The following is a 12246-nucleotide window of genomic DNA, read 5'->3' on the forward strand; positions in this document are numbered from 1 at the left end:
ATGCCTGAATTGTGTCTAAAGGCTGGCAAACAGCCAGGGACTGTGAGAAATTTGTATACAAGCAAATCGCAGAGGTGGAAAGGTAATGGATATAACAGAGGGAATTTCAACTCATCCCCCACTGAGAAATGAGACAGGTTTAGTTAGTATGAATGGCTCTGAGGGGGTAAGAGTTTTTAAAGAAGTGTCCTTCCTGTACCTTTCTGAGGCATACAATACCTTTAACAATTATCCTAATTACATCCAGTCAGGTCCAATAGGAAGGTCGACATGTCGCTTCCAAAACATATAACATAACAACATCTAGACGCAAAAAGCTGGAGTAACTCAGCGGGACAGGCAGCATCTCTGGAGAGAAGGAATTGGTGACGTTTCGCGTCGAGACCCTTCTTCAGACCCAAAATGTCAACCAATCCTTCTCTCCAGAGATGCTGCCTGTGACCCAACATATACAGTTCCTTTCTACGTAAATAAACAGCAGGAGACCGTTTACAGCGGCCGATTCACGCAGCGGACCGAGCCTACTCCACACAGACAGCGGCCGAGGTGAGGTCGGCTGTGGCTTGGCTCGGGGCGGTGCGATGCGATGCGAGAGAGAGGCGGCACCAAGGAAGCCGCAGCCGACGGTCTCTGGTTCCGACGCTCGCCGCCGGTCGCCGATGGACTCGAAGCCCTTGCGCCTGATTGCCGCGGCCGACGAGGCGCTGGGGATCGGGAGGAGCGGCCGCCTGCCCTGGGAGCTGCCGTGAGTAGCGGGGAGCGCGGCGGCCCCGGGAACTAGGACCGGACCCGGTCTCTCAGCCTCCGCTCCGTTCATTCTCGCCTCTCTTTCCGCAGGAACGAGTTCAGTTGGTTTGTGTCGCAGGTCGACGCCGTCTCCGATCCGAGTGAGTGTCCGGGAGTCCACTGACCGCCCGCGGGGGTGGAGGCTGGGGTGACGGGGCGTGTCCCGTGTGTGCGGGCGGTCCCGGGTTAGGGGTGTCTGGGATCAGCTGCCAGGCGAGGTAGTTGGGGCAGGTAATATAACAACATGACCTAAACTACATTTAGACAGGTACATGGAATCAGGACAGGTTTAGAGGGATGTGGGCCAAACGTGGGGAGGTGGGACGAGTGTGGATGGGACATGTTGGTCGGCGAGGGCGGGTTGGGCCGAAGGGCCAGTTTTGGTGTTGTAATGCTGCTGATGGGAGCCACATTCCACCCATTTTCAGGCAAGAAGAACTTGCTGATCTGGGGGAGAGGAAGCGCCGTCTCTGACTCCCGCCCACTTCCCCACTGTTACCGAGTGTGTCTGAGCACCACGTTGAGGTGAGTCAGTGGTCAGAAACCCCGCCAGGCCTGGGAGTTGCCCGATTAGCAGGGGGTGGGACATTGGGTGGATGGTGGGACAGTGGTCAAAGGGTGGGAATGGTCGGGGGGGGGGGGGGGGGGGGGTAGGGGGTGAGGGTGGGACAGAGCTGGCCCAGTGGGCATCAGGAAGGGGGACAGGTCAGTAGTGGGCACTGACAGCAGGTTGATGCAGAGGGGTGGCGCCAGGGGGCAAACAATCGGGTGAGAGGTGGCACAGATGGGGGTCAGGCTGAGCCGTCTACTCTGAAGGTTGTAGTGAGGGGACAATACTACAAGGATGTCTGACTGCCTCTGTACACAGAGGGGGGGGGGGGGGGTGTTCTGTAAGGGCCCCTATATGCCCCAGTACACAGGGAGTTCGAGTCAATGCTTCCAACACTGCATGAAAGGGGGGGGGGGGGGGGTGTACGTGTGTCCCAACATGTTCTGTGCTTTGGGAAAAGGGGCTGCTCCTTGCCTTCCGGCTGCACTTCACACCCACCATCCTCACCTTTGGACACCCTGTGCTTAGGGGGCGAGGGTAGGGCTGAAGATGTCCTGGCCAAGCTGGACATCCGCCAGTCACGGCGCCAGGCGGAAGAGGGATCTGCCCCAGCCGGCTGCCTGCCCCTTTTCCGGGGTTACATCCGCACCCGGGTGGTTTGACAGAGGGATTACGCGCTGTCCACGGGCGTCCTGGGGGATTTCCGGGGACCGCTGGGCACCGTCGAGGGTGGCATGCATCCTTAAAAAGCTTGGGGAAATAATAATTTAAGAATATTTGTTTTACTTGTACTGTGATGGTGGGTCTTATTTTGAATCATTTTGTACATATTGTTACAAATAACTGAGTCAATTAATTTTGATTAAAATAAAATAAAATAAAATAAATGTCTGTGCCAAACATGATTCCAAATTAAACTGAGTTCTACCCCACTCACCTTAAAGCTGGTCTTTGATGTTACACCCTGGGGAAAAAAAACATTCCGACTCTCTACCCCTATCTATGCCATCTACATAAAGTGGGTGAATATATTTTATAAAATCCCCCCTTATCTCTGGTGCTGCAGAGAAAACAATCCAAGTTTGTCCAACCTTGTAGTTAGCACTCCTAATCCAGACAGCATTGTAGTCAACCTCCTCTGCCCCCTATCCAAAGCCTCCACATCCTTCCTGAAATGGTGGAACAACTCAACGGGCCAGGCACATCTATGGATGTAGAGGGACCACATTTCAGATTAACACTCTACATCAGTCTGCACCCGAATTGTCACCCATGACTCCTCCTCCTCCACAGACGCTGCCTGATCCACAGAGTTACTCCAGCACTTGGCTATTTTTTTCCATATTCCAGCATCTGCAGTTGTTGTGTGTCAGTCAGATGAACAAACTGCTTTACATGTACAGGGGCCAGAGCAACACACAGAGGGAAACGGTCACACGCGTGTGGTTCACGGCAGTGCGTGTTTCAGTAAATGTGTGCCTTGTTATCTGCTTCTGTCAGCTCAGTGCCGGCTGGCACGGACTTCCTCTGCCGAGACCTGGCCAGTGCTGTCCAGCTCGCCTCTCTCCCTCCTCTGAGTGATCACATCGAGACCATCTGGGTACTGGGCGGCACCAGGCCCTTCCAGGTAGGTCCGTGAGGGGCAGACAGGCGGATACCATGTGCTCATGGTACCAGTGGTCACTCTCCTTGCTGCCGGGGGTTGTGAGAGCGGCTCTCTCTGCCACATTGTCCCAACCCCAACGTTGGGCAAGTGTCTGGTTGCAGCATTGTTGCAAGTCATTGAGGATCATGGGGGGGGGGGGGGGGGGGGGGATGTGGGTCATTGATCATTATAGGAGGGCCATTGAACGTCACAGAGGGTCATTGATGGACACTAGGGGGTCATTGATGGCCATGGGGGGTCATTGATGGGCACAGGGATCATTGGTCATAAGGGGTCATTGAGAGTCGTGGGCAGGTCATTGATGGACACACACCAAGCCTCCTCTTCTCTATGGGTCACAGGAAGCCTTGCGATATCCAAACTGCGACCGCATCTATCTGACCAACATCATGGCAAACTTCCACTGCGACACTTTCTTCCCAGATTTTGACCAGGACATCTTCCAGCTGCAGGACAAGTAAGGACAAGTAAATATTCTCCTCCTGCGCTCACCGCTTTTTGTGTGGAGTATGGATGGATCCTCAGCAGGTCAGGCAGCATCTGCGGGGAGAGAACTGCCTAAGGTTTCATCACCAGCTGCTGGGGTGGACGTTGGGCTGTGTGTTATGGCCCGTCTGGGCTAGTCCCATTTGCCCGTGTTTGTGGGTCTGTATTGTTAATGTACCCGTCCCGCAGCCTGGACACACACACACAGTGGCCGCAGAAGACTGGTGAGGGTGTGGACGGGGGGGGATTTTCCTGTGTCGGTCACTGCCACAAATGCTAACCGGCAGAACCTGGGTCAATGCTGGTGTTAGAGATGGACAGTGGCCCCACCCAGAACCACAGGGTCAGTGACTGTGACAAATTCCCACGAAGCAGAGCTCCCTGCATCTGGTCATCTTGCTCGCGACCCTCTGACCATTTACACTTGTTTCTTAGGTTTCCTGGAGTTCCCAGTGAAATTCAAGAGGAAAACGGCATCCAATATAAATTTCAGGTTTTCCAGAAAGTTCCATCCAATGACCCCGAACCTAGGCTGCAGTGTGAGTGTTTCAGCGATGACTGTCACCGTTAAGTGTCTCTCGGGTGCTTTGCCTGAAGTGAATCCCATTATTTCAGGAGAGGTTTGGGTTTATTATTGGCACTTGCACTGGGTCCAGTGAAAAGCTTTGTTTTGCACGCTGTACAAACAATCAGATATACTTCCCCCACCCTAACATAGACTCAATCAGTCCAAACTCCAGTACAATCGGTAGAACAAAGGGGATGATACAGAGTGCAGAGTATACTGTAGCTCTCAGCATCGTAGTGTAACAGTTCCATGGACAAAGTCCGATGTTCACAATGGGGTAGAGGTGAATTAAACTTCCCATAACTTTCTGGAATATGCTGTGAAAATCAAAGGGCGTTCTAAACCTCTACTGACTTGTGGTTCTGACCGCCTCATGGTCATCCTTTTGTGTATCAGAGTAACGTCCGTTTAATCATCCCAGGCCTGAAATAATGAGATAGGGCATGTCTGACCCACCCTCCATGGCAATGTGCCATCTCTCTCCCCCTCTGCTCAGCCACACCTGGGTGGTCTGCATGCACCCCCATGGCACGAACATTATCCCATTCCAGGTGACCCACTCCCCCTGATCCACCAAGGTCCTTTCACACAACCCCTATCTTGAACCCCACCCCACTGACCCCTGCCTCCATTCGTTCCCCTCCCCCACCCAGTCCATCCGTCATTCACCCCATTGGTTTCCCCCACTTCCACATTGTGCCCACCTTTCCTCCACTGGTTTCCTTATTGTCACCTGTACCAGGTGCGGTGAAGTACATTTTTTACATAAAGCTCAGCAAGACTATCCTGGTACATAAGCACAATCAGTACAGAATGCACAGAGCAGCCCATTGAGGCCTTATGCAAGAAGTGCCATTTTGGTGCCATTTTACATTCCCAACTGCAGATGGCCACAAAGACCCTTCCCCCCCCCCCCCCTTATTTCTTCTCACCGGGCCCTATGTCCAGTTTCCGCACCCGCCACTGTCTCCCCCCCCACCTCCTTCCCAGTTTCCGATCCACATGCCGAGCAGGGGCCAGTGTCGGCGGCCTACCCACTCCAGGAATGCCGGGCCTGCGGTTGGAACACAGCCCCAGGCTGCTGCAGGGCCTGTAACCACTCTCTCCACCGTCAAGGCCCTGCACTGCTTCCCGCCACCGGTCCACTTACTGGCCCTCTCTCCGACTCCCTCGATTCCGGTCCATGCGAAGAGCTCAGTGGTAAACGCTCCGGGCTGGTTCTCGTTGCCGCGGCAGCAAGCCAGGCCTGTTGCCAGGCATGGCCGCGGCTGCAGTCAGTCCCTCATCTGCTTCCATGCTTCACCTTTCCTCATCGGATTGAACCCTCTCCAGCCCTTTGTTCTCCACTCATCACCTCACAACCTCTGTTGCCATCCCCACCTTCCCTCCCCCATCTCACTCCATTTACCAATCAACCCCTCCTGATCTGGATCCGTCTATCACTTGCCAGTTCCTACCCTGCACCCCCCCCCCACTCTCCATCTCACCTCCATCCTTCCAGTCAGGGAAGGGTCCCAATCCAAAACGTTGCCTGACAACTTCCTCAAGCGAGGCTCCTCAACCTAGTGAGTTCCTCCAGAAAATTGTTTGTTGCTGTAGACACAATAAATGATTTCACCTTGGAGAGAAAGAGTTAAAGTTCAGGTCAACGATTCCTCGCGTGGAATTCATTGCCATCGGCATCTGTGGAGGCTGTCAATGGATATGTTTAAGGCAGAGATTGATCGATTCTTGATTAGTTCAGGTGTTAGGGGTTATGGGGAGAAGGTAGGAGAATGGAGATCAGCCATGATTGAATGGCGGAGTAGACTTGATGGACCAAATGGCCTAATTCTGCTCCGATCACTTATGATCCGTTTTTCTGTCTCTGCAGATGCTGCGTGATGAGCTGAAGTTCTCCAGCACATGATGTTTTTTCTCGTGTCCGACAGATATTTAATGTCTGAAGTGAATCCACGTTGTTGTTTCCAACAATTTGAAACGTATCTACTGCAGTAAACAAGTCTTGGTTCATTTCCAACATCCACCCGCATCTGCTGTGGTTCGAGACCTGCAACAGGTCCCTGGTGGGCAAGCTGGGCGAATATCACCATTACTGGGGATCAAGATCCTGTCACTTCACGACACATGTCCTGTGGTTCTATGACAATAAAATAACAAAAATCATAAGATATGGTGAAATTATTTATTTTTTATTCTTTATTATATTTTAGTTTTGTTTTGGGGTACAGCGCAGAAACAGGCCCTTCGGCCCACCAAGTCCGCGCTGCCCAGCCATCCCCGTACATTAAAACTATCTTACACACAAGGGACGCCTTCAGTGTCTCCCACTCCCACACTGGGACACCATAATTGTGTCTTAGACTGGGACACCATCGATGTCGCATGCTCACACTGCGACACAATCAGTGTGTCCCACACTCACACTGGGATACTAAATTGTGTCGTAAGCTCACAGTGGGATCATCAGTGTCTTGCACACTCACACTGGGATCGTCAGTGTCACGTACACTCACACTGGGACACCATCACTGTCTCGTACACCTACACAGGGACCCCATCACTAAGGGTGGGGTGTTCCTGCAGCCTGTCTCCAATGACCCTTCCCAATCTCCAGGTCTCTCCCAAACACCCTCCGTACAAGCGCACAACACCGATCACCCTTCCGTGTTCTGTCACCTCACTCATGGCTAACAAAGAAGCAATTACCCTGGTCGGAGTACAAGCCATCTCCTCCCTCACTTCCCTGAGGTAGATCCCGCCTGACCCTGGGGTCCTAGCGAGAGTCAGTATCTTTCACACCCCCTGCTTCCTGATGGAGGAATGTCAGTGTACCCCTTCCTGAACCCTCCGGCCCCCACCCTTCCTCGCCCATGGGGAAACTGATAAAAAGTGTTCATTCAGAACCCGCTCATATTCCCAGCTTCCACCACAGATTAGCCTCTGGGCCCTGTGTGGACCTCATCCTTCCTTATCTGCCCTAATGCACAGAAACAATTTTAGGATTCTGCCATGATCATTTTGTGGCCCCCTTTTGTCCTAATTTCTTTATTAAATTCACTCCTACATCCCCTGTAAACTGCAACTGACTCATTCGATTCCACGCATTATACAACTGGATTCCAGACACACATTTCCTCCGATCAACCCTTCACTATCTTTTGTCAACTCACCATCCTTGCCTCCTCCAGGGCTAGATTTTCTAAGTTGACCCTGAACTCTCACAGTCTTGCATGCATGTGCCTCCCTGAGGTCAGGTGTTGCTCAGTCACTGAGTGACAGGCAGGAGGAAGAACTGTCTTATTTCAAGGGATCCTTATGATCAAGGATATGTCACCTTCAGGACCATCTTGCAAGTAGATAGACACAAAATGCTGGAGTAACACAATGGGTCAGGCAGCATCTCTGGTGAAGATGGACAGGTTACGTTTCGGGTCAGAACCCAGTCTCATGAAGCGTCTCAGTCTGAAACATTACTTGTCCATTTTCTCCAGAGATGTTGCCCAAACCAGCATATTGTGTCTTATCTTCGGTGTAAACCAGCATCTACCTACACTGTCCTGCAATTGTTTGCTGCATTCTGGAGTTGCCACCGCATTGCTGATGTTGTGGGAAGTGGTCCATATACGCGGGGAATTTTATTGAATTCATGTTTTTCTTGATTAACCAGTTTCCTTGCATGTATGATGGCATTGTGAAATAATGGCTGGAGGCAGCGTCAAAGGAGAGAGAGAAACAGTTCATGCTTCAGAATGAGGTGGGACAGGGAGTGGTCTGGTTAGCTTTAAGTTGGGGTGTGGGAGCGGGGGTGTTGTTATATAATCGCCCCCTTTGCTGGCCACCAGGGGGACACAGGGATGCGTCTCGTCATCTAACTAGAGGCAAGAACCGCACCCAGTGACAGCAACTAACTCAGAAACACACTCACTAATCCCAACACCTCGCCAACAGCGTGGACCACACTCCCTCAGAGGGTGGAGGGGGGGAGGAGGAGTGGGAGAGAGATTGGCGGTGGAGGTGGTGGCTGGGAGTGGGGGAGAGGGGCGGGGATAAGAGCTGGGGGCGGAGGCAGAGAGGGAGGGGGAATAATAATAATAATATATTTTATTGTCATTGCACATAAGTGCAACGAGATTTGGTATGCAGCTTCCATCCAATGTCATAACATAAATAACTAATAACATTTAGATTTAGATATCCCGAGAACATGGATTGTATAAAAAACAGTAAAATAGTCAAATCAGTTCAAACAGACTAAAGTGTAGATGTGTCTGTGCGACGTGACCATCCGAGGGAGACAGTCCAGGGGGGGGGGGGGCACTCAGCAGGGCTGGTTCAGAGCCGCTATAGCTCTGGGAATGAAGCTGTTCCTGAGTCTGGAGGTTCGGGCGTAGAAGGCCTTGTAACGTCTGCCGGAGGGAAGTAGTTCGAACAGTCCATTACAAGGGTGTGAGGAGTCTTTATGGATGCTGACGGCCTTCCTGAGGCACCGTGTGTGGTAGATGCCCTCCAAGGCTGGTAGCTGTGTCCCAATAATCTTCTGCGCTCTGTGGACGACGCGCTGAAGAGCTCTCCTCTCCGCCTCCCTGCAGCTAAGATACCACACAGAGATGCCATACGTTAATATGCTCTCTGTGGTGCAGCGGCAGAAGGTTTTCAACAGCTGTTGGGGCAGGGAAGAAAGTGGAGGTGGAGGTTGGCAGTGCCACTACGTTTATCAGGAATCAGGACCAGCACCTGATTCAAACTGGAGGAATCTGGGGACATTTGGACAGTGACATGGGTAGAGGATGTTTGGAGGGATATGGGTCGAACACAGGACAATGAGACGAATCTCAATTTCACTGTACATGTATAGTTATCTTTCAATTTCACTGTAAATGTATAGTGACAATAAATGGCATATATCTAATCTGAACACACATCTTGGTCAGCGTGAACATAGGGCCAAAGCCCTTATTTCCGTGCTGTATAACCCTAGCAAAGGAACGCTGCAGTCAAAGTGATGGTAAACAGGATAGTATAGATGGGCGGGTACTTGATGGTCAGCATTGACTCTGTGGGCCAAAGGGTCTGTCTCTGTGCTGTGTGACCATATGATTTCATAACCTAGACCATGGCGATTGTCCTGATTAGATTGGCCAGGGGGAGGCGATGGTGAGTCACTGCCTTGACCAGCTGTGATGAAGCTCTCCCAGGTGCCTTCTCCAGCCAGCAAGGTGATTCTCTCCCTGGGTGCGACTGCCCCCACCCCTCCTGTAAACCACAGCACTGAAACTCAGCAGGTCAGGGGGCATCCGTGGAGAGAGAAATAGTTAATGTTTCAGGTGGGAGACCTGGGTCAGAGGTGGGAGAATGTGTGCACATCAGGACCCAAGCCCGAGGACTCAAGGTCTCCACCCTGTGGCGGGCTACGGGATATGCGGATCCCAGCTCACTTGGAATCCACTCTCTGATAGGAAAACAAATGGCAAACCATCATCTGCCGTTCCTGCGTCAAAAAAACCGTGTTATTTTATCTGCAATTCCTAGTCAAAAATAACACTTTGATTTATTTTTGTTTGGCTGTTAAACACTTTACACTTTAGGACTTTCAATAGTTTAAACATGATAAAAAAAAGAATACAAATCATTGTCTTAACATGGTGTAATTCAAGATTCAAGATTCAAGAGAATTTATTGTCATGTGTCCCAGCTAGGACAATGAAATTCTTGCTTTGGTTCAGCACAACAGAATATAGTAGGCATAAATAAATACAAAACAGGTCAGTGTGACCATATACCATTGAATATATATGTATACAGACATAAGTAATCAGATTAATTGCAATAGGCTATTAATGTTCAGAGTTTTGTTTGAGTTGAGTTTAATAGCCTGATGGCTGTGGGGAAGTAATTATTCCTGAACCTGGATGTTGCAGATGGGAGCTGAGTGAGTGGTCAGGATGGTGTGGACCTTTGATGATGCTGCTTTTTGAGGTAGCGACTGCGATAGATCCCCTCGATGGTAGGGAGGTCAAAGCCGATGATGGACTGGGCAGTGTTTACAACTTTTTGCAGTCTTTTCCGCTCCTGGGTGCTCAAGTTGCCGCACCAAGCCACGATGCTCTTTGCTATGCACTTGTAGAAGTTCGAGAGAGTCCTCCTTGACATACCGACTCTCCGTAATCTTCTCGGGAAGTAGAGGCGCTGATGTGCTTTCTTTATAATTGAATCAGTGTTCTGGGACCAGGTGAGATCTTCAGAGATATGCACGCCCAGGAATTTGAAGCTCTTGACTCTTTCCACGATTGACCCGTTGATATAAACGGGACTGTGGGTCCCCATCCTACCCCTTCCAAAGTCCACAATCAGTTCCTTGGTTTTGCTGGTGTTGAGAGCCAGGTTGTTGTGCTGGCACCATTTGGTCAATCGGTCGATCTCACTTCTGTACTCTGACTCGTCTCCATCAGTGATACATCCCACAACAGTGGTGTCATCAGCGAATTTGATGACGGGGTTCGCTCTATGACCGGCTACGTAGTCATGAGTATAGAGTGAGTAAACCAGCATCTGCCGTTCCTGCATTAAAAAAAACGTGATTTTTTAAATCTGCATCTGCCGTAATAACACTGCATTTATTTTTGTTTGGCTGTTAAACACTTTAGGACTTTCATTAGTTTAAACATGTTAAAAAAAGAAATACAAATCATTGTTTTAACATGTTGTAATTCATAAAGGAAAGAGGGTTGAGATAGCCAGAAACAGTATCAGTTTCTCTGGAGTTTATTCCAACCGGCGAGTTTTGTTGGGATTTTTTCATAATAAATGTTGGCAAAAATAATTTCGAATTGGAGAAGTTGGAATTGGAAAGCTGCACAGAGAGTAAACTCTTACCGAGGGAAACGTAGCTCTGTTGGAAGTTTCTGGGAAGATTAAATACACATTTATGTTGCTGAACAAGTTTAAAAGAGGGTACACAAAAATGCTGGAGAAACTCAGCGGGTGCAGCAGCATCTATGGAGCGAAGGAGATAAGCAACGTTTCGTCCCGTTGCCTATCTCCTTCGCCCCATAGATGCTGCTGCACCCGCTGAGTTTCTCCAGCATTTTTGTGTACTTTCGATTTTCCAGCAACTTCTTGAACAAGTTTAAAAGAGGAATGTGTGGGAAGGAACTGCAGATGCTGGTTTAAACCGAAGATCACAAGGATCTGATGGGTTTACGTGAGAGGTGGCCACACAAACTATACATGGAAGCTGCGGTGAAGATTGTAATAAACAGCTGGAGAAGAATTGCTGATGTGAGTGTGGATCTGTGAGGAAAGACGTGTTTGACCAATGCACTGACCTCCATCGAGGGTGCGACGAGTAGAGATGATGGGAAGGTCAGGGTTAGAGCTGACAGGACTAGGTCCAATGTCAGATTCAGATTACCCCCCCCCCCCCCCCCCCCCCCCCCCCCCCCCTCCTCCCCCCACGTCCTCTCCACCCCCTCCCCAACCCACTATTTCCTGCATTTATTCTGCCCCTCCGCTCTCACATGTGGCTGGGACGCGGCAGGGAACCGGAGCGCCCGGGGTAGACACGGAGTCAGAGGGAGAATGTACGGATGGGGGTTGTTTTCCCACAGCTCGGCCGGACACCATTCCAGGCTCCCTCCCTCCCCCCCCCCCCCCCCCCCCCCCCTCCCATCCACCCTGCCCATCTCCCTCCTCACCTCCCCCTTTCCCTCCTACCCTGCCACACTCTCCCTCGCCCCCCCACCCCCTCCTCCCTTCCCACTCCCTCCCCTACCCTACCACACTCTCCCTCGCCTCCCTCCCTCCTTCCCTTCCTCTCCCTCCGACTCACCTCCCCTCTCCGTCCAGTGAGGGCTGGAGTGGACAGTACAATTATTTTCTCCTGCTAGGAGTGTCAAAAACTGAAGGACGTGGGTTCAAAGCGAGAGGTTGGGTGAAGAGAGGTGATGGGGCATCTTTTGCACTGGGTCTGTGCAGCCTCTTCCATGGTCACAGCGAGCCGGCGTGAAGCCCAGATGCAGTGGCATCTCTGCAGCCTCTGGTGACCTGCCCCAGTCCACAGTCCCCATGGTCCAGCTCCCTAGTTCCGGGCTGACCGGCAGACTGAGCGCTCACTCGCCCGGTCCGGACCCAGCCATGTGCTGGTGTCACAATCTCTGTGCGGGATATTCCAGCTTTCTGGCAGTTAGT

General features: G+C 51.2%; 1 protein-coding gene across 4 annotated transcripts; it reads left to right on the forward strand.

Annotated features, from left to right (window-relative positions):
• The first annotated feature begins 393 nt into the window (after window positions 1–393).
• On the forward strand, window positions 394–6225 carry zgc:153031. Of its 4 annotated transcripts, XM_055650481.1 has the most exons (7): window positions 394–745; window positions 838–887; window positions 1215–1311; window positions 2837–2963; window positions 3344–3459; window positions 3924–4027; window positions 5930–6225. In XM_055650481.1, exons 1-7 carry the CDS (start codon window positions 582–584, stop codon window positions 5938–5940), a joined length of 669 nt encoding a protein of 222 aa, XP_055506456.1. In that variant the 5' UTR covers window positions 394–581; the 3' UTR covers window positions 5941–6225. The 4 variants fall into 4 exon arrangements, with proteins under 4 accessions (XP_055506456.1, XP_055506457.1, XP_055506458.1 ...); XM_055650482.1 differs by lacking the exon at window positions 3924–4027; XM_055650483.1 differs by lacking the exon at window positions 1215–1311.
• The last annotated feature ends 6021 nt before the right edge of the window (window positions 6226–12246 follow it).

The sequence above is a fragment of the Leucoraja erinacea genome, chromosome 19 (assembly GCF_028641065.1).
Source record: "Leucoraja erinacea ecotype New England chromosome 19, Leri_hhj_1, whole genome shotgun sequence".
NCBI classification, from domain to species: domain Eukaryota; kingdom Metazoa; phylum Chordata; class Chondrichthyes; order Rajiformes; family Rajidae; genus Leucoraja; species Leucoraja erinaceus.